Source organism: Panthera pardus, unplaced genomic scaffold, assembly GCF_024362965.1.
Source record: "Panthera pardus isolate Hobbes unplaced genomic scaffold, ASM2436296v1 HiC_scaffold_24, whole genome shotgun sequence".
Classification (NCBI taxonomy): domain Eukaryota; kingdom Metazoa; phylum Chordata; class Mammalia; order Carnivora; family Felidae; genus Panthera; species Panthera pardus.
The window spans coordinates 52,489,596-52,517,535 of NW_026526810.1; the positions used below are offsets into that span (position 1 = coordinate 52,489,596).

The window sequence follows — 27,940 nt, forward strand, 5'->3', positions numbered from 1 at the left end:
CCACAAGACCATGACCTGAGCCAAAGTCAGACGCTTAACTGACTGAGCCACCCAGGTGCCCCCCAAATTTTTTTTTTTTTTTAAAGGAAAGAGAAGATGAGATATGAACACTCAATTCTTCCATTATTCAATTCAAAATCTAAAATGAAATCTACTCCTATATACTCAAATAAGTATCCAGGGAGATGCGTATCTCAAAGTTTTCACATATATTCTCTGATATCACAGTGCTTAAATGATAACAGATGTTATATGGAAATATTTTAGTTAGGACCTTAAATTTCTCCTACACCCACTGTGGGGCTCTTTCAGAAACAAAACTCTGGAACAACCGGAAGTCAGATTAAAGGCTGGATTGAAGCCCAAAGTACCTTAGAGTTCAAGAAATATCTGGCTGGCATAGCTCCATTATGGTCAAAATAAGAGAAGGGTAAGGTAGGAACATTTTAAAGAACCACTACCTTGATTCCATGGGAATTAATCATGAGAAGGGCAAAGTCAGATCTCAGAAGCTAGCTTTATCTGTCACTAGGGTCATTCAAAGTAGATTAACCCTGACTACTGGATATTCACAAAAATCCATGGTATGTAGTATAGCCTGGGGTTTCAAGGAATACTTAAATGAAGGGAGTCTGATTAAAACAAGCACAACAAAATACAGAGAGCTGTTGCCACAAGCTACAAGGCTTAAAGGTTTTGGTGGCAATCTGTTTTCCCCTCTCCTCATCTTATTTAGATTAGTAACTCCAAAATTCTTCCTGATGAGAAATTTCTTTGATTTTCCTTAAGTTTTATGATCACTAATGGAAAGGAACTGGTGGAATGGGAAGTTTAGTTAGCAGCCACTTTCAAGTCCCTTCCAGTAAGCAGCTTAGAGGTAAGTAAGCTCTGTAAGACCTCAGAGTCTACAGTCAGTTTAAGACATGTTTACTGAGCACCAACCACAAATATGGTGCTGGTGATGGAACCTATGGTAGCTGGCTGCTGTGCTTCAAAGGGAGCGGTGGACGGTTTACTAAGTGGGATATGGCAGGAAGATCCTGGTTGCAGCACATAGTCAAAAGTAGTTTATCTCACTGCAGCTTAAAAATGTAACACTCTGGGTTTCAGATGATTCCACTTCCTCCTCAGTTCAGACCTGGTGCTGTCAGAAGCAAAGATGTAGTTGATGGATTCATAAGACAAATCCCACACTTGAGACTGGGTCAAATTAAATGTTTCAGCAGCCAGCTGGTACTCTTGAGAAAGGTGTGTTGCAAAAACACCCTTATCATCGGTCTGCCAAAAAACAAAACAAAACAAAACCAAGAAGTTTTAAAACGAACAAGAAAATAATTTTTTAAAAAACTTTTGTTTACACTCTATTTTCCTAATATTTACCATGCTTCTTTTAAGAGCCTAAATAGGCCTATAAATGCGTTCATGCATATCTATAACGAAATAGGCTTATTTGTCCTTTTTAAAACAAAAACTAAAAACACCAGAGTAGTGGCTCTCAACCATGGCTGCATATTAAAAATCACCTAGGAAGCTTTTAAAATGTATCTGTGTACAGGACTCACCCCAGATCAAATAAAACAGAATCTCAAGGGATGGTATTGGGCATCAGTATTTTTTTTATGTTCCCTTGGGTACTATCCAGGACCCTTTCCCATAGAGCCAAACCTGAGTTCCCTTGGCCCTCTGCAGCCCCTCCTGCCCTGATCCCCTCTTACTCTTCTACTTGGGTGCTACCCTCAGGCATGCAAGGCATTCAGCTAGGGGTGAATGTCTGACCTAATGCACCTCTGGAACTAAAATGGAGCAAGGTACTTCAAAAAAAATAACCTTACACAGATCACAGAAGGATGGGCAATGCTGTACCAGAATCCAAAATGATGCTGATCGTAAGACGGAACCGTCTGACTTTTGATGTTTGAGGTCAAACAGAGTTCTAGATGAAAGGAGGAAAAAGTCTCTTATTAAAAGCAGATTAGTAGACTCACTCATCAGTGTTCATCAAGCAGACACATGAGAAATCTTTCCAAAGTATGCTAATTTTCAGTAGTTCATGAGTTTACAAAATTGACCTTATGTGTGAAAATTCGTAGTTCAAATAGTGTAGTTGTGTGGAAATATATGCTGCAACTTACGGCAGCAACTGTACCAGGCAGGGAACTCCTACCCCTCCACAGCCATGTGGAAATGGAGTAGGAAGAGGAAAGTAAAAGGCAGTCAGTCACCTTGGAGAAAGCAGGGAAGTAGGATGAAGGAACTGTTCTTCTTTTTTTTTTTTTTTAAGTTTATTTATTTATTTTGAGAGAGAGAGAGAGAGTGCAACCAGGGGACAGGTAGAGAGAGAGGGACTAAGAGAGAGAATCCCAAGAAGGCTCTATGCCGTCAGCGCAGAGCCAGGTGTGGGGCTCAAACTCACAAACTGTGAGCTCATGACGTAACCCGAAATCTTGGACACAACTGACTGAGCCACTCAGGCGCCCCTGATGAAGGAATTTTTGAAGGGTTGCTGCACTTCTTCCTCATCTTACAGTAGAGGCTAAGACAAAATGGTAGCACTGCTTGAGGGCTATAGCATTAAAAAAGCCAAGAGCAGAAATGAACTCCAAGAAAATCTCTAAGCTTCTTTATTCAGACAACTGTCTATTCACTGTCGGCTGCAAGTAAGTCCATCTTAAGAATGACACCTAGAGGTGCCTGGGTGGCTCTGTTGGTTGAGCGCCAACTTTGGCTCAGGTCATGATCTCACAGTTTGTGGGTTCAAGCCCCAAATCGGGTTCTGTGCTATCAGCTCAGAGCCTGGAGGCTGCTTCGGATTCTGTGTCTCCCTATCTCTCTGCACCCCCGCTTGTGCTCTCTCTCTAAAATAAATAAACATTAAAAAAAAAAAAAAAAAAAAAGAATGACTTCTATTATTAGCAAATTCCTGCCTTGACACACTGTACCCAGCTACCCCAGCCAGAGCAGAAATACTTCACTGACTTGACTGATGGTGACTGCTGAGTAGGGTAAGGCAGCCTCCCACTCAGTCTAAGGGATAGCCACTTGCTCCCTCACTCTGCTGGGTGCAGAGCTGGGCCACCACACTAAGATCACTAAGCAAGTGGTTTCCATTTTCTCTACTTTTATGGATGTTTAAAAATGTCCTTATGGGGCGCCTGGGTGGCTCAGTTGATTAAGGGTCCGAGTTCAGCTCAGGTCATGATCTTACGGTTCATGGGTTCAAGCCCTGCTCTGGTCTCTGTGCTGACAGCTCGAAGCCTAGAGCCTGTTCCAGATTCTGTGTCTCCTCTCTCTGCCCCTCCCCTGCTCACGCTCTGTCTCTCTCTTGCTCTCTCAAAATAAATAAAGATTAAAAAAAATTTTTTAACGTCCTTAGTCAAAAAAAAAAAACTTATTAATTGCTGAAAACTCTATCAGTAATTACAAAACACACACCCACATGTTTTTGCCAATTGATCAATTTGCAAATTTAGCAAGTTGGTAAGTTAGTAAAATAGTTTTCAGCCAACTGCTTTTTTTCCCTCTAGAGAAAAGGCCTTTCCTGACCATCCAATAGAAAGTGGTTATCTCATTACTATTATACCAAACTGTTTAACTTTCTTCAAAGAACTTAACACTGACATTTTCTTGTGTAACTGTTTACTGCCTCTCTTACCTATGCTAGAATATAAGTTCCTTGAGAAAGAAATCTTGCCTGTATTGTTTACTGCTCTCTTCCCAGCAATTTGAACAGTGACTAGAAAAGAGTAGGCACTTCATAAATACTTGTTGTTAAATAAAAGCAACTCCAGGGATACAGATATAGACAAACAAGTATGTAATAGTCAACACTCATATAAAAATTGGACTTGGAATCATCCATAATTCTTAACTTTTATTTTTTATTTTTTTTTAATGTTTATTTATTTTTGAGACACAGAGAGACAGAGCATGAACAGGGGAGGGTCAGAGAGAGAGGGAGACACAGAATCCGAAGCAGGCTTCAGGCTCTGAGCTGTCAGCACAGAGCCCGACGCGGGGCTCGAACTCACAGACCATGAGATCATGACCTGAGGCGAAGTCGGACGCATAACCGACTGAGCCACCCAGGCGCCCCTTTAATTCTTAATTTTTAAATAAATGTCACATATTTTCATAACACATATTAATTTGGTTAAAGTCGTTTAAAAATACTAGATGACCCTTATTCCTTCAATATAATACTGAGTTTCCGGAACTAGGGAATGTAGCAGTGAACAAGACAAAGGCCCTGCTTTCATAGAGCTTATATTCTAATGGTAGGTAGTAAAACTTTCTGTTATTTAAATGAGGCTCAGGAAGCACATGCACCATGCAACTTTTTATTTCTAAATGACACTTACATATTTAGAACAGTACTCCTCTACATTTGGGTTGCATGCAACCTGGTGGCTGGGGACAAAGGCACAGAGTGTTGTCTGGAGGACCTAAAGCCCTAAGCCTTACCCAGTGGTATCTGGTGTTGCCTCACAAAATCTACCAGTTCCAGCGATCCTCCCTCAGAGGAGTTGAGAAATGTCCCATGCCCAATTCTGTCGGGAAGTAGATCCAGAAGTAATTGTGTTTCTTTTTTTTGGTTTGGAATCTCAAAAAGAGAGAGAGAGAGAGAGAATGAATAACCTTTCCAGTGGTTCTCCAAAGTACTTTTTTTTCTACAGCCAGCTACTCTGTCTCTCAAAGAAGATAATGCTGACACTCTGGAAAGCTGAACTACTTACACCTTCCCAGCTCTGTTCTTTGCCTTTATCTTTCATTTCCCAATATTCTTCTAGATTCACTTCAATGACAATAATATAGTTAACAGCAAAGGTAATAACAACAAACACAGACCTGCTCTGCGCCTTTTCACATAAATTCTCCTTTAAACCTCACAAGAATCTTACAAAATATTAACATGAAGAAATTAAAGTTCAGAGAAAGTAATAGGATCAATGTGGGAGCAGAACTGAAATGGGAAAGTGGACCTTCCATTTTTAATTTTTTTCCTTCTACATTACACTTCTCTATACTTGGATTTTCTTCAGATACACCTAACTTTTGCAGTTAAAACATAAAGCTGTTTTTTGGGGTTTTTTTTTTTTTTTTTTTTGTCTTTTTTTTTTTGGTCTAAGGTCATGGAGCTCTGACTTTAGGGCTCGGATGTGCATGTTTTATTTTGACAAAGCTAGACATTCCCCAACTACCTTGAAAAGGTCTAGCTGTGCTCTTTATCTGCTGGATAGCCTAAAATACAAATGACCATAACATGTTGAAATGTTTTATTTTTTTATTAAAAAAAATTTTTTTTGAAATGAAATGTTTTATATCCAATGGATCAAACAAGAAAAGCAACAGAGACTAAGGTAATGAGAAGGTTCTGATGCAGTTGCCCAAAACCAGAGATAACCAGTCACAGTAAAACATCCTGGCTGTTCCATTATATTGACCTGTAGCTAAAAATCAGACATCAGTTAGGTCAGCTAGAGGCTAACCTATGAGTGAGAGAGGTTTTTGATCAGACTGTGGAAACACAGATCCTAGATTTTAAGTTCTGCCACTAGATTACTGACTCTTTGCTTATAGAAATGAAAAACATCAGTATTGACAAGAAGCTCTAATTTTTGCCTCAAATCACGATGCTATTCAACCTTTATATATTACTGAACCTAATACAATAAACCTGTGAGATAAGTAGCTTAAGTATTATTTCCTGCACTCAAGACAATAAACCCCAAACTCATCAAGTTGTATACAATAATTATGTACAGCTTTAGTATGAAGAAAGAAAGAAAGAAAGAAAGAAAGAAAGAAAGAAAGAAAGAAAGAAAAGGGAGGAAAGGAAGGGAGGAAAGGAAGGGAGGAAAGGAAGGAAGGAAGGAAGGAAGGAAGGAAGGAAGGAAGGAAGGAAGGAAGGAAGAAAAATTGGTAGAAGTGCTGAGGTACAAAGTAAATCCATCTGTAAAATGGGGGAAAGTGTAGTAGACACCCTTCTTTGCCTCACAGGGATGTGCTTACGAAAGTGACTATTCTCCCACCATTATCTGTACATTGTCTGTCATTGTGCTCATGTTGCCAAGGAGCTGAGGCCCAATGAAGGGCACCTGATCTTCTGATAAGCCTTATAAAATAATGATGAGTTACTTCCTTTCTTACTAGTGTATGTCATACATTCAGGTCCCTTATCCTACAAAGACAAGTGAGATGAACTGGTGCTTTTCTCAGTGTCTGGCCAATGACAAGCCTGATGATGAAAATTTATGCATTTTCTCTAGTAAGATGTCATTAAGCTGCTTTAATAACACAGCTGTAGTGCAAGTCAACAGCCACCCCCAGGAACCACAAAGACATAAAAACAGTAACATGAGGGACTAAAGAAAGTCATGCCTTTACCATTATAATTTACATTTTAAAACATTTCTATGTTCCTCCTCTAAAAAAATGTTTTTCCAAGGCAGGTTTACTTTTAGCCATTTACAAATGATTATTATTTTCATTGTAATCTACCTTCTCAGCCTAATTTTACACTATTATTTACCTCTGAAAGATGCAATGCCAACTTCAGACCTGCTTTTTTAGCTTCTAAAAGAGGTTCCAAGAAGTCTTTTGCTTGTCCTACCTTGAAGATAAAAGTTAAAACAAAGATTCATTAACATTTTAGGCAAGCTAAAGAATTGGGTACTCTGTCTCAGTAAACAAAGGAATAAAAATAATGGCAAGAAAAAATGGCAGATTGATTCATTTGAAAATTTCATTCATAAAGCACCTATAATGTGCTAGACACCTTAGGGAATACAAAGCTGGCAAAGACACAATCCCTGCCCTCAAGAATGTTAAGTCTCGTGAACCTGAGGTCAGTCAGCCAAGCTAGGTAGGGAGGTCACCAAATTTTATTTCTGAAAGGAAATCTAGATATCTAGCACTAAGGAGGAGAACTCACCTGATTCAGGAACCTGGATGATTAGAGCAAAGAAAGCTTCTACCAAATAGATGAATGAAACAAGAGCAGAATAATCCAGGTTTAGACAAAGCCATAAGAACCAGTTTCCTGGGACTCCCTAAGTTCAATGGTTTTTAGTTAGAGGCAATTCTGCCACCACAGGGGACATTTGGAAATATCTAGAAACATTTCTGGTTGTCACAACTAGGAAGGTGCTTCTGGTATCTAGTGGATAGAGAGACCAGGGATGCTACTAAACACCCTGCAATACACAGACATCCTCCCAAGACAAAGAATCATTTGGCCCAGAATGTCAATAGTGCCACAGGTTAGACATTGTTCTTGAATCTGACATTCAAGAAGCTGTAGGCCAGCCTCTCTCAACTGGGGGTTCTATGAGATAATTAAGCCCTAGTCATAATGAAGTATTAATTAAGCATTAAACATGCATTGTATGTAATAAATTAACTTCTCTCCTATGCATATAGAAAAATACTGGGTAGCATCTTTAGAAGAATGGAGAAAATAATCATATTGCCATGCTAATCATTTTCTTTTTTCTGTTTTAGAGGCCTAATTCTTTCCCAGAGTCCTCGTTGAGAACAGTTGCTACAGACATGATGGTCATCCAGGGCAGAATAGGTCTTCATCCACACTGAGAGTTTGCTGGACCTCTGGAAAATGCAGGATGCTCCAAGCTAATCCTTACCCCACAAACTGATTCTACCTTCCAGAAATAAAATGCATTTAGGAAAAGTAGCTTACAGTAGGGTCTCCACTGAGGTCAAGGCCAAGAACTGTATCCTCAGTAGAGAGACAGAACTCTTCAGCAAGTTTAACAGTCTCCTTGGCCACTGAAGGGCCACCTCTTCTGTCGATTGCTATCAAATACCTTTAATATAAGAAAAACAGTTGAAAACAAATATGGTGCAGATAAAAAAGACAACTCTGAGTATAGCCAGGGAGGTATAGCAGGCTACATGTGAAAGTTAGTTACTAGGAAAGGTATAGCCTGACTGACAGGACAGCTTACTTTGCCAGAAGGCAAGAGACATAAATTCCTAAATAGCACCAAACACCTAGTTAGTATTCATATTTCTAAATGTCTCATGTTTTTGTTGTTGTTGTTGTTCATGTATTTTTTAGTTTTTTTGATTCAGAATTCAACAAAAGTCCAAGTATTATGTTGGTCAATGTATCCCAAGACTCTTTTAATCTAGAGGCAATCCCTTCACGCCCCACCTTACCCCTTCTCCATACCCCACACACCACCTCTTTTTTTGAATTTATTTGTTGAAGAAACCAGGTGCTTTGTCCTATAAAGCTTCCCACAATATGTATTTTGCTGAATGAATTCCTGTGTTGCTAACCTGTTCTCCCGTCTCTTATATTTCCTATAAATTGAAAATTAAATCTAGTCTACAGGATTGATCAGATTCAATTTTTTGGCAAGAGTATTTCATAGATGGTGGCATGTTCCTTCATCAGGAAGCTTAGATCCATTATTTCATTAAGTGTTACAAAAATAGTAATATTCTAATTCTAACACATATTCAACAGCTGATACAAATGCATTCTTCGTATGTTAGCTTGCATCTAACACCCAAAGAACCCCTGTTAATATTGCATAATTTTCCTCCAGCATTTATTGATTTATCAATTTTTTACACACATACAAAAATAAATTCCCCCAGCATTTATTTATTTACAAAATTTGGGTCAACTATATATAAAATGCAGTCTTTTTTTTTTAACTTAACGATTTCTCCTGCCATTAAATAATGTTAGAAAACAACATAAATCATATGAACATAACAAAATATAACTGTCTTCTGATTGCTGAATGTTTAAGGAATTTTTCCACTTTTTGTTATAAATAACACTATAATAAAGAATCTTACATATAAATCAATTTATTTCCTTAGGAAAACATCTCTAGAAGTGGGATACTGGGTCAGAGGGAAAGATTTTTATACATCTGAATACATATTGCTCTTTAAAGAAGTTTTATTTATTACATATGCTCACTAGCAGTGTGTAAGTTCACAATTGGTTATTACCCTTTTTGGGGAGGGCCTACTGAAATGGCATTGTAATATTTCTTTTTAAAACTGTCTGATTAGTGAGATTAAACAGTTCCCTATACATTTACTGGCCATTTGTAAGTCTTCTTTTCTGAATTCTCTTGTCTTTTACCTGCTTTTTTTGGAGGGGAGGGGATGGTGTTAGTCTAGTTAAGGTTAATTTGGAGAGATTTTGTAGCCAGAAACTATACAGGTAGCTTTCTTCCTTCAAGGATTTATGGAGCCCTGATTATGTCACCTCTGTTCTAAGTACTGGAGGGGTAGTGGAGAATCAAAAGAAAAGATTCCTACCGTCATGAATTTACACTCTAGTGGGTATATATGTACAAATAAAACAAGACAGTGCTTGCTTCAGCAGCACATATACAAATAAAACAAGATAATTTCTGGTCCTGTTAAGAAGAATGCCAGAAAGGAAATAAATGGGGTTACTAGAGGATTTGGGGGGCACTTTAGATAATGTGGTCAAGGAAGGCCCCTCTGAGCAAGTGACAAACAAATGGAGAAGTGAATAATGAAAAGCCAGCCATGCAAGGATATGGCAGAAGTGTGTTCTAGTACAAAGGTGTTGAGGTGGGATAGTCTTGGTCTATCTGAGGAACAGACAGCAAACCAGCATGTAATAACCAGTGGTCCAGATAAGGCTGTTGAAGAGAGGCAACCGGATCACATGGGACCTTATTGGCCACAATAAGAATTCTGATTTTAGTGGAGGCAATAGGAAGCCATACTTCTCTAGAGCAACAGTACTCAGAATTTTACTGCCACATGAATAAATTAGAGTTGCATTCTCAACTTTGAGCAATAGAGTTCTTGACTCTTTTTTTCTAAGGTAAAATCAGTTACCGTTTGATATATAAAATTCTGTTACACTCATGATCAAAATAACAACATTTTCACATTCTAGTTTTTAAAACAGTGACCACTAAGGTACAATGCTGCTTACCTAACATCAATGTCTATGTTTTCTTGTTTGGACTGTTTAATACCCTCAAGTACAGATTCCACATAAGTCTTTTTAGTCATTCCTGGAGAGGACATAAAGAAAATATTTGTAAAGAGATCATCAACTATTTCATCCTTCAACATTAGCATCCCTCTAAGAATAATTACATTTTTACTTTATGTTGTGACAGGGTATGATTAAAGATGAGTTAAAACATGGCCCTTACAGGTACTTTTTTTTGTAAATACTAATTATGCTTTTTAAATGTTTATTTATTTTGAGAGAGAGAGAGAGCCAGAGTAGGGGAGGGGGAAAGAGTGACGGAAATAGAGAATCCCAAGCAGCCTCTGCACTGCCAGTGTGGAGGCTGATACAGGGCTCAAACCCACACACCGTGAGATCATGACCCGAGCGGAAACCAGGAGTTGGACGCTTAACCGACTGAGCCGCCCAGGCGACGACCCTTAATAAAATTTTTTTAAATGAAGTACTAAAAAAACTGAAATGAAAAAAAAAAAAAAAGACATACAAAATAAAGCCCTTTAAAAATTTTCTTAGAATAAAAATAAATAAATGTTAAAATTAAATAAAAATTTTCTTAGATTCAACAGACATAAAACTACTCTCACAGAGGCACCTGGCTGGCTTAGTGGGTAGAGCATGAGACTCTTGATCTGAGGGTCATGAGTTCAAGCCCCATGTTGGGCATGGAGCTACTTAAAAAAAATTTAAACAGGGGCACCTGGGTGGCTCAGTCAGTTAAGCATCCACCTCTTGGTTTCAGCTCAGGTCATGATCTCACAGTTTCGTGGGTGTTGAGTCCAGCATCAAGCTCAGCACTGTTGGTGTGGAGCCTGCTTGGGGTTCTCTCTCTCTCTGCCCCTCCCCTACTTTCTCTCTCTCTTAAAAATTAAAAAAAATTTTTTTTTAAATAAACAAACAACTACTCTCACAAATTGCTATGAAAATTTGAAGTGCTGTTCTACAAACACAAGAACAAGCCCTTTCTAAAGGCCTGTCCTTAAAATAACAAAACCATTTTTCTCTTTTAGCAGAATGTTTTCCTGCTGGTCCAGAAAAAAATCCCCTCTTGGGCTCTCACCTCAATCCTGGTCAGGCTCGATGTTTCCAGTCTAGGCACTAGAGCAGTTCTTCCAGTTTTGGGTGCAAAAGCCCTCCTCTTCTGAGGGGCTCTGAAAGAACACTCTCCAGAACAACTTCCTCTAAAATATTCTCATACCCCAATCATAAAATACTTATTTTTGATGAAAAATCTCTAATAAAATTTTTTTTAACGTTTATTTATTTTTGAGACAGAGAGAGACACAGCATGAACGGGGGAGGGGCAGAGAGAGAGGGAAACACAGAATCGGAAGGAGGCTCCAGGCTCTGAGCCATCAGCCCAGAGCCCGACGCCGGGCTCGAACTCGTGGACCGCGAGATTGTGACCTGAGCTGAAGTCGGACGCTTAACCGACTGAGCCACCTAGGCGCCCCACTAATAAATTTTTTTAAGTTTATTTATTGTTGAGAGGGGCAGAGAGAGAGGGACAGAGAGAGTCCCAAGTAGGCTCCATGTTGTCAGTGCAGAGCCCACTGCAGGGCTCAATGAGGGGCTCGTTCTTACGACCCTGAGATCTGAGATCATGGCCTGGGGAAATATCAAGAGTCAGACGCCCAACTGACTGAGCCACACAGACACCCCAGAAAATCTCTAATAAAGCACAGAAAATTATAAAGAAAAAAAGTAAGAGTTAACCTGTAATCCCACCACTCAGAGATAACCACTGTCTTTGTTTTTCTAAGTATACATACATGTTTTTTTTTAATAGATGAGATGCTACTAGGTATATGTGTATCCAGTTCAGTTGTTTAACACTATTCTGAGCTTAGGCCCAAGTCTTTAAAGTATCCTTGCAAATATTTTTAATGGTTGTCTAATATTCCATTAACCCTTATTTACCCATTCCCCACTATTGTATTTTAGGCTAACATCCTGTTTTGAATCTCCATTCAAAGAGCAAACTAGCTCTAATAAGTGGCAGGTTTCTTCTCTCCTTCCCTTCCACTATCCTCACCATCATAACTTGGAACTGATCCTGCAATTTAAAAATGCAAGGTAAGAATTTTCTGCTTGTCGCACCTCAATATTTACATTATGTAGTTTTAAAATGTTTACCCTCTGAGTGATCGGGCTACACATGTCAGGGCACAAGATGACCTGACAGGGCATTTTCAGGTCACACACAACATATTACAAGGGACCCAATGACATTACATAATATCTCTCAATGTTGTCCTTATGAAAAGAGGGTCCCAGGAATTCAGACCACACCACATTCAGATCCACTCCTCTCCATGAAAAGAGGTTTTACCACCTTATTGCTGCTTGCTCCTGGCCTATCAGTGTCCGAGAAGTGACTGAAAAATCTTCATTTCTGGGACCGTCATAAAACATGAGTCTGCATCGACTCAAGTGGCACTGTCTCAAGTGCCCTTGATGCAAGGACTGAGAATTAGCCTCTCTCTCTCTTTTTTTTTTTTTTTTTTTTTTTTTAGCCTCTCTTTAAAACAATGTAACTATAAGGAGCAAGTATCCTTTTCTCAGAGTGAGAAAAACAAATAAGAACAAACAAATTTTTTGCAGGTTTTCTTATTTCCCTTAAACAGATAATCCCTGATCTGATTTTAACTTAATACCTCACTCATTAATAATGTACATCATAAGATTTGGACTGTTAACTCCTTAACAGTGTAAAAGTAAATGCTTCATATTCCCAAACTTATAAACACTTGAATCATCAAAGCATGCAGGAAAAAAAAAGTACATTTGCCAAGAAGCAATTAAATTCTACCTGTAGCATCTTCTCTTCTGGGTGTGCTCCTTAGTTCCAGGTACTTGACACCATCATTTGCAAATTCTTTAATGACATCTTTTGTCACCTGACAATTAAGGCAATGGACACAATATTGATAACGTTAGTGTAAGGGTCCCAACAAAAATGTTGGTGTAATGTCCCAACACATGCTACAGCTTTATCACATGCATTAAACTTGATTTGCAAAAAATGTTGGAAGTCTCTCATGCAGTCAAGATGACCTGCTTTGTCATACCCTTGCGGGAGACTGACCGAACTGTAACACTTCCAACAGCTCCCCTCACAGCACTCATTCTCACATTAAATCCAAATATACACATCATGCACACCTTTCTGCTCTTTCCTCTTTAGCATTTCTCCATTTCCTAGTGTTCACAACAGCAGTTGATAAAACAGAGAAATAAGGCAAAACTAAAACTACCTATGAGTGCATAGTACTAGGGAGGTACATATGTAAATAAATGGCAGGGCACCTGGGTGGCTCAGTCAGTTGAGCATCCAACTTTGCCTCATTTCATGATCTTGTGGTTCATGAGTTAGAGCTCTGTGTCAGGCTCTGAGCTGACAGCTCAGAGCCTGGAGCCTACTTCGGATTCTGTGTCTCCCTCTCTCTCTCTCTCTTCCCCTTCCCTGTTTGTGCTCTCTTTCTCTCTCTCAAAAATAAACATAAAAAAAGAAAGAAGTGGCTAAAACGATTAGGTATTACTGACTCACCATTTAAAGCCATGGCTTAATGTTCTTATTCAAGTTATTTAGGAATAAGTTGTACTTTTCAAGAATTTCTTCAGGCAGGGTTAAATCTGCCCCAAAAGTACTAAGAAAAATTTCTCTTTGGCAAAGAAAATGGGTGATAAATATGAGTAAAATGGTATCCACGTTAGCACAAATTTCAACAATCCAAAAATGGTTAAATGACCAGGGCAAATTGATATCAAAAGGATAAACTCATTTTTTCCTTCTCTGCCATCAATCCTAAAATACCAAATCTAGAAGAAAAAAGGACCAGGTTGGAAATGCTGTGACAACCAGCTCTAGTTAGTCCTTGCAGTTGGTACAACCCGCTTTCAACTACAAGCACATAGGCATGCAAGGGCAGTGTCCTGGCAAAGGAATAAAGGTTGGGTGATTATGTAGACAGCGCCTAACAAGGTGGCACTACTTTGGTAGATTCACTGCGATCCAAGGTCTGGGCTTCATCTGGTTTTGCGCGTTCGTGTAATTTAAAGCCAAAAAGGAATTTATTATAATATAAATATACAAAGGCTCAGATTCAGCATGTCCTGGAAAATCAGCCTCAAAAGCATTCAAAATCAGGTGACACTCCTAGACCAAGCAAGATACCATTGTTTCTTCCACCACTAAGCATGACCCTGTAGCTTCTGTATGATCATCACAGGTACTGGACCCCATGGCACTGCTGCCCCCAAAACTCCATGTTGCTGCCAATGCCACTACCAGAATGTGGGCCTCATCTACACTAGACCAAGGAGCTTGCATCTTGTCAGTGGCTCCAGAACTGAATAGACCCACAGGAGGCCAACCCACTCTATCCCAGCTCACATGTAGCTAATGCAGAAGCCTACTTGCTAATGTATGGCATTGACAATGAGGGTGGAGGTGAGGGTATGAAGTGGTGGTCCTCACTGACTGACGAGACCACATCTACTACCCAAGTACTCTTTCTTGGTTTCTTGAAGGTACCTGTGAAAACTAACTAAAACAGAAGGACACTGACAAGCACAGAATGAGAGCAATGAAAATGATTTATCTAGGCCATGTTGAGGGCTGTGGAATCATCCCTATTCATGTTCAATAGTACTTCCCTGGAGTCCACAACTGTGTCCTGCCAGATTCAGGCCTTTCTGCTCCATGCAGCAACAGTACTGAGGACAACTCTTTTTCAAGCTCCTTCTTCAGATACGACACAACACAGTTAAGTTTCTGCTTACTCTAAGGATGGTGTAAGGACTGCATCTCTTGAATGAGAAGAATACGGGTTCTAGGTGCACCTGGGCGGCTTAAGTCAGTTAAGCATCTGACTTTAGCTCAGTCCTGATCTCAGTTTGTGAGTTCGAGCCCCGCGTCGGGCTCTGTACTGACAGTGCGGAGCCTGGAGCCCCCTTGGAGTTCTGTGTCTCCCTCTCTCTCTTGCCCCTCTCCCGCTGATGCTCTGTCTCTCTCTCTCTCTCTCTCTCAAAAATAAATAAACATTAAAACATTAAAAAAAAAAAAAAAAAAAAAAAGAACACAGGCTCTGGAACCAGACAGTCAATTCCTCCACTTATTCTGTGAGTGACCTTGAACAAGTTACCTTTAACCTACTTAAGCCTCAGGGTTTTTTTTTGTTTTTTGATTTTTTTTCCACCTGCAAAAAGGGAACAGTAAAAATACCTACCTCAGAAAGTAGTCTTGGATGTAGTGTCTGGCACATCAATCACGTTCCAATCCTTTTTCTCTTTGAGATTACACCCAGGTTACCTTGCCTGGACTATTAAGTGATCCCACACACTTGATCCCACATTTACAAACAATCTCTCCACATACTCCCATACAGCGTTCATTTATTATATGTAAATGTTACTAATTTCACTCTTGGCGTCCTCCTTCAGAACCACCTAAAGTGATTCATTCTAGTACCACTAAATCAAATCATAGAATCTTAATTCCTCACCTTGCTTTTTTTTTTTCATTTCAAATTTTATTTAAATTCTAGTTAGCATACAGTGCAATATTGGTTTCAGGAGAATTCAGTGATTTATCACTTACATACAACACCCAGTGCTCATCATAACAAGTGCACTCCTTAGTACCCATTCCCCACCTAACCCATCCCCCACCTCCCTCCCTTCATCAATACTCAGTTTGTTCTCTATTTCTAAAAGTTAAGGTTAGTTTCCCTCTCTCTTTTTTTTTTCCTTTTTCCCTCCATATGTTCACCTGTTTTGTTTCTTAATTTGCACACATGAATGAAATCATATGGTATTTGTTTTTCTCTGACTTATTTCGCTTAGCATAATATTCTCTACCTCCATCCACATTGTTGCAAATGGCAAGATTCATTTTTTTTTTTGATGGCTGTGAAATATTCCATTGTGTATATATACCATATCTTCTTTAATCCATTCATCAGTCGATGGACATTTGGGCTCTTTCTATAGTTTGGCTATTGTTGATAAAGTTGTCAAAAACACTGGGGTGGGGGCGCCTGGGTGGCGCAGTCGGTTAAGCGTCCGACTTCAGCCAGGTCACGATCTCGCAGTCCGTGAGTTCGAGCCCCGCGTCAGGCTCTGGGCTGATGGCTCGGAGCCTGGAGCCTGTTTCCGATTCTGTGTCTCCCTCTCTCTCTGCCCCTCCCCCGTTCATGCTCTGTCTCTCTCTGTCCCAAAAATTAAATAAAAAACGTTGAAAAAAAAAAATTAAAAAAAAAAAAAACAAAAAACACTGGGGTGCATGTACCCCTTCAAATCTGTATTTTTGTATCCTTTGGCCTTATCTCATTTTAAGAAAGCTTTTTAACAACTTTGAAAGGAATTAAATAATGAGCATGGGATTATTATAGCCAGAATATTAAGCTCTTCAAATCCAAAATTTCATGAGTTTTGCTCTGTTACAATCAACAACAGAAAGTGAAACATTCCCAGCAGTATTCAATGCTATTGAGTGGCTGATCAGACAATGCTCCTTTGGGTTCCTATAAATCCCTGTGTATATCTCTAACACACAGCTTACCTCATTATATTGGATTTATCTACTTATGGGTCTGTCTCTCCAACCTAAATATAAATTCCTCACGGGCAGGAACCATGTCCATCTATCTTCATACCCCCCAGTCTTTCGCAGAGTGCCTAGAACATTGCGGACACTCAATCAACTTCTGTTGAGCTAAACTTTTAGAGTTAACTCTCCTTCAAAAGATGATTACTTATAGTTATCATGAGGAGCAGTCTCAGCCAGCCAAGGAAAATTCTTTCTTGACCAGTCAGAAGTTAGTTCTCCAAAAACACAGGTTATACTTCTTAATCTGCAATTTTTTTTCTAATGGTTAAGAACACTGGTAGGATTTACTTTTCTCCATTTACAAAGAGTACATTTTAAAATGCCATCCTGGTCAGACAATGATACAAAAGCCAGTCTTCTGTATCAGGCTCTAATATCACAGAGCTTCAGATAAGAGAACACAATGGTGTCCTCTAGTCCTTCATCCCCAGAGGGAAGGCACACTTTCCCTAGGGATTAATCAGTCATTCAATCTCTAAGTACTTCTTGAACTTTACTGTCTATACTGCGCACCTAGGCAGTTAAAAGTATCTCAAGCAATACAGATAAAGCCTTATCAAGAAAATGGCCAGATATGGTCAAATATTTCATATGGTAAGTAATATATGGAAAACAGGACAGGATCTTATCCTCCATTTTATCCTGTATGTAACAGAAAATGATGATGTTGGTTCTTTTATCTTTTTCAATGAATGTAGTCTTTTGATATTAGTTCTTGGCAAATGTCAGATGTTGGTTTTGAAAACAGTTGCCATAAAAAAGCAGAAAGCATTTCTCATTTGATTCTTGATCAAAGCAAGTAACACCAGAAGTGCACAAATTACTTAATAGTTTTTAAACTACTCTAAAAATTGCTTCATTTCTCACCATTAGAATATCTTCAGGGCTAGTAGTAAGCTGATGAATAATGTGAAACATCTGGAAACATCTGCAACATGAAAAGTTTTAACATACTCTAATCATCAAAAACTCGTCACTCAAGACAAACCCATTACGTTGAATTAATATATTTTAGGCTAATACTAATTATACATCTATAAAGAATTACAGACTAAGTTTTTCAAAAATTATACTGATCTGGAAGGATAATCAAATGACTAAAAATAAAACATTATTTTTAAGCGGGCAACAGTAGCTTCCCTTCGCCACACCTCCTACCCTCTGCTGATAACAGCAAACAGGGAGACAAGTCAATAAGCCTATATTTTTAAGTCTAAAGAATATTCCAGGGGCACCTGAGTGGCTCGGTCAGTTAAGTGTCTGACTCTTGATTTCGGCTCAGGTTATAATCTCATGGTTCAAGAGACTGAGCCCCCATCATGTGGAGCCTGCTTGGGATTCTCTGTCTCTCTCTCTCTGCTCCTCCCCCGCTCTCTCTCTCTCAAAATAAATAAGCTTTAAAAAAAGAAAGAAAGAATATTTCAATATAGTACAACTTTACAAACAACCTAAATCACTAAAAATACTGTCAACAGTCTGACAGCTGGAAAAAAATTCTGTATGTCAAGTTATACCCTCCATACCAAATGGCTACACATTTCTAAACTACAAAAATCTGGATTCTTACATACTATTTACAATTTCAAAACAATAAAAGAGAAAAAAAAGAAGTATGTCCACAACCTCCCCAAACTCACTCTTCTAAAGTTCTTTTCTTTCCCTTGTCAATCATAGTCATCTGATCGTGGATTTTAAGATCTGGCTTCTTGGCTATCAATTTCTTCATGGTATTAGAACTAATGGATCCATTCAAATGGGCATGAAGTTCCTAAAAACAAGAGAATACAATCAGTAAAAACTTCTCAAGTATCAACTAGATTCATAGCATCATACCAGGTACTTGATGTTTGTATTCTGTACCAGGTAAACTACCTACCAGATGTAGCTACATGACTCTTATAGTTTACAAAGTTTAAATTCTACCTATAAAATTTACTTCTCTTTGTGAAAACAACAACAACAACAACAGAGATGTCCGTATAATTAGTAACCACTCCAGAATTCTGTGGCTGAATTCTCACCACTTTAGGTAATTCTGAATAAAAAGCTGTCTTCCATGGTTGCTGGTGTTCTTCTGCTTCCATCATGGCGTAGTAGAAAAAGATCTTTCTCCAAATACTCTCGTTCTTGTTATAAACAGTACAATGTACTTTTGTAAGTTCTGTGGTCTTGAATTCCTTCAGATTGTTTTATGTCCATACATTTTGATAAGATAAACTGTATATGTAGCTCTGGACTCAGCTTCACCTATGTAAACAAATGTGAACATTATCAGGTGTTGACATAAAAGCAAAGAAACAGAATTTTGCCACTTTATTCCTTAAAAGATGAAAACCCCAGGGCGCGTGGGTGGCTCAGTCATTTAAGTGTCCAACTTCAGTTCAGGTCATGATCTTGCAGTTGGTGGGTCTGAGCTCCACATCAGGTTCTGTGCTGACAGCTCAGAGCCTGGAGTCTGCTTCAAATTCTGTCTCTCTCTCTCTCTCTCTTTCTCTGCCCCTCCCTTGCTTGTGTTCTGCCTCTCTCTCTCTCAAAAATGAAATAAACATTAAAAAAATTTTTTTAAAAAGATGAAAACCCCTTCAATGCTAATTTAAGCAAACTAACAATCTGAACTAGAAATAAGAAAATGCCTCAAACTGGTAGAGGTGAATTAAAATCTGAAATTTACTAAGGTGGGGTGCCTGGGTGGCTCGGTCAGTTAGGCGTCAGACTCTTGATTTTGGTTTGGGGTCATGATCTCACAGTTCATGGGTTTGGGGTCCACGCTGATGGTGCAGAGCCTGCCTGGGATTCTCTCTCCTTCTCTCTGCCCCTTTCCTGCTTGCTCTCTCTCTCAAAATAAAAAAATTAAAAAATAAAGGAATTTAGTAAGGTATTGAGTATTCCTTACCTATTAGAACTTTCTATGAAACTACTTCTAAAAGTAGAAATTTATAAAGCCTATTTTGGGTAAAAGTTTTATGTTTTTGAGCTGCTTAAAAAATATAAAGGAAGAGGGGCAACTGGGTGGCTCAGTTGGTTAAGCATCCAACTCTTGGTTCAGCTCAGGTCATGATCTCATGGTTTCCTGAGTTTGAGCCCTGCATTGGGCTCTGTGCTGACAGTGAGGAGCCTACTTGGGATATTCTCATTCATTCTCTCTCTCTCCCTCCCTCCTCTTTCTCTCTCTCTCTCTCCTTGCCACTTCCTCACTCATGCTGTCTCTCTCTTAAAAAATAACATAACATAACATAACATAACATAAACATAACATAAAAGGAAGAGCAGAGGAACTGGAGTCACATGTACCTAGATTAATTCTTATAGTTCTGCCATCTAGTAGCTGTATGGCCTTCATTACTTAGTTTCAGTTTTCCTTATTTGTAAAAATGGGATACAAATGCAGAGTAGCTCTAAGGATTAATAATCTACTTTCCCTCTACTACTGTCCCATATAATCCAGTGACTACCTTTAAATCAGCACTTTGTCACACTGTATCTCAATCACTGACTTACTTGTCTTTCTTTCTCACCAGATTATGAACTTCAGAAGAAACAGGCCTATAAGCTTATTTTTACCTCCCTAGCACTAGGACAATTGCTTAGCACATTGAAGATGATAAATAAATCTTCATTTCCCTTCACCTCTGAAGGTGGCTTATAAATTAAAATTTCAAATGAAATTTAGTGATTTTCAGAATAGACACCCTGACCCTCTGGGTTCTCACATCTTAATGATGATGATATTGATAAGACGAATAGTTTCCATTCAGACCCTACCAGGTAAGTAGCAAGTGCTTTTACTATTACTTTTAATTTTCCCAATAACCTTGCAAAATAAATTTGCCACATTACAAATCAAGTTGATACTGAGAGGCGTTAAATAAGTTACCACAAGGGGCGCCTGGGTGGCTCAGTCGGTTAAGCGATCGACTTCAGCTCAGGTCATGATCTCGTGGTCCATGAGTTCGAGTCCCGCGTCAGGCTCTGTGCTGACAGCTCAGAGCCTGGAGCCTGTTTCAGATTCTGTGTCTCCCTCTCTCTCTGACCCTCCCCCATTCATGCTCTGTTTCTCTCTGTCTCAAAAATAAATAAATATTAAAAAAAAATTAAAAAAAAAAAAAGAAGTTACCACAATATTAAAATGGTCAATAAACAATAGCCAAAGTATGGAAAGAGCCCAAATGTCCATCGACTGATGGATAAAGAAGATGTAGTGTGTATACACACACACACACACACACACACACACACACACACACACACACACAATGGAATATTACTTGGTGATCAAAAAGAATGAAATCTTGCCATTTACAACAACATGGATAGAACTACAGTGTATTATGCTAAGTGAAGTAAGTCAGAGAAAGACAAATATCACATTATTTCACTCTTAAGTGGAATTTAAGATACAAAACAGATGAACATAAGGGGAGGGAAGCAAAAATAATATAAAAACAGAGAGGGAGATAAGCCATACATATACCTGGGTGGAAAGGATATATAGAAGTCTTAAGAAAGTGGGTTGGAAATGGCAAACGTCAAGGGAGACAATTTCACTTTTATTTACCATACACAGTTTTGTTCAATTTGAAGGTTTCACAACAAGCATGTTAATACTTGATTGCTTTCTAAAATAATTTTAATAAATGAAAAATTTGAATAACAAATTAGCTTACTTACTAATAATTTAAAAAATTAAATAGTTAATAAATTAATTTTAAGTAATTATAAAATAATTAAATAATTTTTAAAACTTGCAAAACAATTTTATTATTATGAATTGTGAGAGGGAAGAACTTTTATGTTTAGACAACAGAACAACAACCTAAAAAAGCACTTAGGACATTTTTCACAGAGGGCTGATAATCTGACAGGTGGCTAGCCTTTCATATACATTTTTAATCCTCTAGGATTGATTTTATTGACTGGTCAATCCTCTAGGATTGGCTCTAGGACCCTGATTTTATTTTGTGCTACATTCAAGCCACCCTCCAGATTGAGCTTTAACTCATTGTAAATTTACTGACCCACTGGCTACAATGTTAACCTGAGGAAATGTGAAAGCCACCAAAAAGCACAATCTTTACACACTGAAAATATTGTTGTTTTCAGGTGCTTGGCTGGCTCAGTCTGAAAAGCATGAAACTCTTGATTTTGGGGTTGTGAATTTAAGCCCCACATTGGGGATAGGGATTACTAAAAAAAATAAACTTAAAAAAATAAAATAAAAAACCTGTTTCACTGATCCATGCCTAAGATACTGCCGTCAACAATACCATGCCCTGTCACATTCTACCTTTCTGGGCTAGGTGTGGCATGGGCCAGAAGAAGCTGGGATGGGAGTGAGTAGCCAAAAGGCAACACATTGAGTTAAGATCTTTCTACATTTGTATTACATTTCATCAAGTTACCAAGATCAGAACCAAGTCTCCTGTCTCCCAGAGAATATTTTTCACACCAAAAAAATAAAAAATAAAAAAAAAGGGAAGTCATAATAATAAAGACATTTGTTACTATTTATTAAGTACTTATCATGAGCCAAACACTCTGCTAAGTTTCTTAGGTGGTTATTTTACTTAATCCTCACAATAATCCGTGAGATATTATCATCCTCATTTTACATGAGAATAAACAGATTAAAAAATAATAACCGGAAAACAATTGTAAGGTACCCAAATCACAAATTTGGCTGCATTGTCTTTTTTCCTGAATCACTTTTCTTGATCTGTTCTTTATCAAAAAAGTACTATTTCTAACATATCACATATATTTTACTAACTTATAATAATATACTTCTACAGTACTGTATACATATTTTAAAGTCCCACAATTCTTTCTTTTTTTTTTTTCTCTTTGGCCGTCAATCAAATCTGAGACAACTCAGAAAGCAGCACTTACTCTTCTTATTTTATTTTATTTTAAAAAAAATTTTTTTAACGTTTATTTATTTTTGAGACAGAGAGAGACAGAGCGTGAACGGGGGAGGGTCAGAGAGAGGGAGACACAGAATCTGAAACAGGCTCCAGGCTCCGAGCTGTCAGCACAGAGCCCGACGCGGGGCTCGAACTCACGGACCGTGAGATCATGACCTGAACCTAAGTGGGCCGCTTAACCGACTGAGCGTCCCTACTCTTCTTATTTTAGAGATGAGGCTCCCACAGCCCAGCAAGCTCAGGGGAGCTCCCATTGCCATCAGAGGCAATTCCAAACACTTGAAGCACCCCTCCCGGCCCCCCCCCCCCCCCCCCCCCCCCCCCGCCACCAATCCCCTCACACTGAACTAACAACCCAGCTGCCAGCTTTTGAGAGGTAACAGAAGCCATCAGGTATGGATTCCCTCTATCTCTCTCTGCCTTCACCTACACCTATACTTATCTGTATCTGTGCACTTTCTTCTCTCATAAGTCAGAGATAAAGGATTCATTCTTCTGTCCTCAACATCAATTTGTGCCCTAAATCCCATTCCCTCCTAGCTATTTCAAGTCATTACTCCACTAGTTAATCTCACTTTTCTGTTCCTCCAACCTCTCTCTCCACTGGCTAATTTCTGTCAGGGAACCAACACGCAGGTACATTATTTGCTTCCACCTAAGAAACAGGCAAACAAAACCGTTCTTTCATCCCATATCCCTCTTTACTGCCTTGTCTTTCCTTAAATTCTAAGCTAAGGTCCTTGAAAGCATAATATAGACTGGCTGCCTCCATTTACTTATCTACCATTCACTGAAACATAAACTCTGCCCTTTCTGCTCCACAGAAATTGCTCTCCCTAAAGTCATTAGAAGCTCTTCAACACCAGATCGAAAGACACTTTTCAATGACCGAACCTTTATCCTGACTCAAACTTCTGAGTTCCAGTATCCAAATCCAAATCAGCTGAACTCCTAAACTCTTGCTCTTAATCATTCTGCCACATTGCTTCAAGGTCACCATAGTGACAGTAATCCTGATTTCCTTCTCCCCTCAGCCCCTGCAGTCAGTCACCAAATCCCAATTAAGAAATTATAAATCTCCCAAATATCTCTGGAAGCAGTTTCCTACTGGTGATGACTTCCAAACACCCAACTTAGAAACTCGATGGTTTTTTTTTTTTTTTTAATTTTTAATGTTTATTTATTTTTGAGAGAGCGAGCGCGAGCAGGGGAGGGGCAGAAAGAGAGGGAGACACAGAATCCGAAGCAGGCTCTAGGCTCCGCCTGAAGCGGGGATGGAACCCATGAACCATGAGATCAGGACCCGAGCCTACGTCCGACACTCAACCGACTAGGCCACCCAGGCACTCCTTCCATGGTTATTTTATACACCCAACAAGTCTCAGACCATTTCAGAGAGAATAATCACCTCTCTTCTGTGATTCCCTCTTCTGTGGATATATTCAACACCACCCTAGAATCAGAGACTTTCAGAAGTGGAGGGGAATGTAATTTTATAACTGAGAACAGAGGGGCGCTTACGGGGCTTAGTCAGTTGGGCGCCCTACTCGGCTCAAGTCATGATCACTGTCCACGGGTTCGAGCCCCGCATCAGGCTCTGTGCTGGCCGCTAAGAGCCTGACGCCTGTTCCAGACTGTGTGTCTCCCTCTCTCTGCCCCTCCCCTGCTCACGCTCTGCCTCTGTCTCTCTCAAAAGTAAATAAACATTAAAAAAAAAAAAAACAAAACTTTATAACTGAGAAACAGAGGCTGAGTGGCTTACTTATTGTCAGCTTTGCACAGAGCCGGGAATACAGGTGAATTAACAGTATATGTCTGTGGGGAAACATTTATTAGATGAATCACAACCTCTGTAAAAAAATTTTCATTTTGCGCCTGGCCTCACTGACTTGTTTTCAGATTTAAATGGGATCTGTTTTTAAACTATTAAAGCATTACATAAATTAGTAAGTACTAGTAGTTAGCATCTGAGAAACGACCCCTTCTCCTTGCCCCCCCAAGGTCAGAGGTTCTAACCCTGCTGTGCCCCTACCAAATTACTCAATGCTGACCCTGCCAACCAAGGAGGTCTGGTTGTCAGTCCTCACAGACTCACCCCTTAAAGATTCTTGTCAACAGTTGAGACAGCTATGAGGACTTAGCTAAATTTCCCCCTCAGATGTAAAGGCTTGTAGAAAAGCGCTTTCCGGACACAGTCCACATGCCTACAATAAGCCACAGCGGTAAGCCTTCCCCAAAAATGCAGACGCAGAAAATCCGTAAAAAAATCAGACAGTCGAATTTTAGCACAAGCGACACCCTCCTCAATTCTGATTGGTGCGGTGCGTTCTTCACGGAAGTGACGCGCACACACGCGGAAGGGGAGTCACGGAAAAGCTCTCTCCGGACAGAAGTCCCCGCAGTGGGTATTAACAGAACGAAAGAGCAGCTCACCACCGTGACGGAGCGCTGCTCCTTACCCTCTTCTTGGCCATGGGCCCGCGGAGCCGCGAGCGTCGGGCGGGGGCAGTACAGAGCACTAACGACAGCAGCGCCCTCAGCAAGAGTTCCCTGGCCGCGCACGGGTACGTGCACGACCCCTTTGCAGCGTTGCTCGTTCCAGGGACCGCACGCCGCGCGCCGCTCATCCACCGCGGCTACTACGTCCGCGCACGCGCCGTGGGGCACTGCGTGCGCGCCTTCCTGGAATGGACGTGCGCGGCCCCCGGCGCGCCTCGGGCACAGATAGTGTCGTTGGGAGCTGGCTCCGATTCTCTGTATTTTCGCCTGAAAAGTGAGGGCCGCCTGGCCGAGGCTGCAATCTGGGAGGTAGACTTTCCGGACGTGGCCCGGCGCAAAGCGGAAAGGATTCGAGATACGCCGGAACTGTGCGCGTTAACTGGGCCTTTCCAGAACGGGGACCCCGCGTCAGCACTGTGCTTTGAGACTTTGGACTACCGCCTCCTGGGCCTGGACCTGCGACAGCTCCCGCGATTGGATCAGGCCCTGGCCGCCGCGGGCCTCCACGCAGCCGCGCCCACTCTGCTCCTAGCAGAGGCAGTGCTGACCTACCTCGACCCGGACGAGGCCGCGGCCCTCATCGCCTGGGCAGCCCAACGTTTTCCTGATGCCCTTTTCGTAATCTACGAGCAGATGAGACCGCACGATGCGTTTGGCCAGTTCATGCAGCAGCATTTTCGGCAGCTTAATTCTCCCCTTCATGGCCTGGACCGCTTTCCCGACGTGCAGGCCCAGCAGCATCGCTTCCTTCAGGCTGGCTGGACTGCCTGCAGTGCCATGGACATGAATAAATTCTATCGCTGCTTTCTCCCCCCAGAAGAATGCCAGCGAGTGGAAAATCTTGAACCTTTTGATGAGTTTGAGGAGTGGCATCTGAAGTGCGCCCACTATTTCATTTTGGCCGCTTCTAGAGGAGATGCTCTCACCCAAACTCTGGTGTTTCCACCCTCAGAGGCGTTTCCTCGAGTAGATCCTGATTCTCCATCAGGAGTCTTGCCTGCCAGTGTAGTCACCAGTGACAACCAGGGCCCAAACCTTAGGAGATATGGGCACGCTTCTGTCCTTTTGAGCCCAAGCATTATTCTTAGTGCAGGAGGATTTGGAGAACAAGAGGGGCGGCATTGCCGAGTGAGCAAGTTTCACTTGCTGTCAAGACATTGTGACTTTGAATGGAAAGGCAACCAAATACGCAGTTGTGAGACTGGAGCCCAGTGGATGGGCGCCTTTATCACACCATGACAAGACTTTCAGATACTCAGGTTCTGGTTCTGGGAGGGAGACTGTCCCCAGTAACTCCAGCCTTGGGGATTCTACAACTTGGTGTCTGTAAGAGTGAGGATAATAGCACTGGGGACCTAAATGTAACAGTAACAAAGGCTGGCCCAGAAGATTCCATGTTGTCATGTTGGCGGCATTCAACAACAGAAGTGTCCTGTAAGAATCAGAAGTATTTGTTTGTGTATGGGGGTCGAAGTGTGGTGGAACCTGTTCTAAGTGACTGGCATTTCCTACATATGGGGACAATGGCCTGGGTCAGTATCCCAGTGAAGGGGGAAGCACCTGAAGGTCGGCATTCACATAGTGCCTGCAGCTGGCAAGGGGGAGCCCTTATTGCTGGAGGTCTGGGTGCTTCTGAGGAGCCACTGAGCTCTGTACTCTTTTTAAAACCAATTTCTTGTGGATTCCTGTGGGAATCAATAGTCATCCAGCCCCCCATTACTCCAAGGTATTCACACACAGCTCATGTGCTCAACGGGAAGCTTCTACTGGTTGGTGGGGTTTGGATTCATTCCTCCTCAATTCCTGGGGTGACTGTAATTGATTTGACTACAGGGTTGAGCTCTGAGTATCAAATTGACACAACATGTGTGCCATGGCCATTAATGTTACACAATCATACCAGCATCCTGCTTCCTGAAGAGCAACAGCTCCTGCTCCTTGGAGGTGGTGGGAACTGCTTTTCTTTTGGCACCTACTTCAACCCCCATGCAGTGACATTAGACCTTTCTTCCTTAAGTGCTGGACAGTAGGACTGGACTTTTGAAATATTCAAGAATCACTGAAGTACACAATAAAGGTTTCCACAAATAGGATTTGACTGTGGCTATACACACTACAACTCTTTCCTTCCCCATCATTTTCTTCTCTTTAGCACTACTATCCAGTGCAGAAAGTGAAACAGGTTGTTAAAACACATACCAACATTCAGAGAGATGGTACAAAAATAAAACATAAGTAGGCCTGTCCAAAGAGAATGACCATACAGTCCTAGAATAGGAATTGGGGAGCCTTTGGATCCCTATGTGTCTAGTTGATTGGTTTTCCTCATCTAAGTTTATCCATTTATTGAGTTACAATGACCTTCAGCCTAAGTCAAGTGAAAAATTTCCCACTCAGGCTTTGTGATTTGAAATGCTATTTTGAAAAAGTTTAACACAGATTCTTGGTAAAAATACAAGGTTGATACTCTGGTTTCAGATTACATAAATCTTTTGCCTTTTCCTAAAGATTTCCATGGAGAAGTACAGAAATGAGTTTTTACCCAATTTTTGAGGCCTTGTTTTTATGATGCTACCTTAAAAAAAATACAAGGTTGAATGTCACTGAAGGGACATGGTTTGATTTCATTCTTCATGTATGAAATCGGAAGTGAACCCAGTTACAGTTGGATTAAAGCATTGTGCCATTTAGTGCAACAGAGAACTCTGGGATAGCTTTTAATAAGACATTTGTAGGACTTTATTGAAAAATATGCTTTTAATTATTTTTGCCACTTGTTCCATTTTTTTAGATTTATTCATACTAATAAACCAGACATTTTATGCCTCAAGTCATTTTGTTCATGGTATGATAATGTTTTACTCCAGATCTAGTCTCCATCCTTCACTATGTTCTGTGCTGACT

General features: G+C 40.3%; 2 protein-coding genes and 1 pseudogene across 3 annotated transcripts; 2 read left to right on the forward strand and 1 right to left on the reverse strand.

Annotated features, from left to right (window-relative positions):
* Nucleotides 1–194: 194 nt before the first annotated feature.
* On the reverse strand, nt 195–25,067 carry ADAL (adenosine deaminase like). Of its 2 annotated transcripts, none has more exons than XM_019442367.2 (11): nt 24,971–25,067; nt 18,638–18,863; nt 18,254–18,384; nt 17,484–17,544; nt 12,816–12,903; nt 9,962–10,043; nt 7,697–7,823; nt 6,530–6,610; nt 4,462–4,600; nt 1,833–1,933; nt 195–1,278 (listed from the first exon to the last, which is right to left on the reverse strand). In XM_019442367.2, exons 2-11 carry the CDS (start codon nt 18,701–18,703, stop codon nt 1,084–1,086), a joined length of 1,071 nt encoding a protein of 356 aa, XP_019297912.2. In that variant the 5' UTR covers nt 18,704–18,863; nt 24,971–25,067; the 3' UTR covers nt 195–1,083. The 2 variants fall into 2 exon arrangements, with proteins under 2 accessions (XP_019297912.2, XP_019297913.2); XM_019442368.2 differs by lacking the exon at nt 24,971–25,067 and adding an exon at nt 24,633–24,851.
* On the forward strand, nt 25,010–27,866 carry LCMT2 (leucine carboxyl methyltransferase 2). Its single transcript, XM_019442366.2, is given in 2 exon segments — nt 25,010–26,249; nt 26,252–27,866. Coding segments are annotated over 2 exon segments (2,055 nt in total). The 3' UTR covers nt 27,067–27,866.
* Nucleotides 27,500–27,608, forward strand: LOC128773116 (U5 spliceosomal RNA; annotated as a pseudogene).
* Nucleotides 27,867–27,940: the final 74 nt, after the last annotated feature.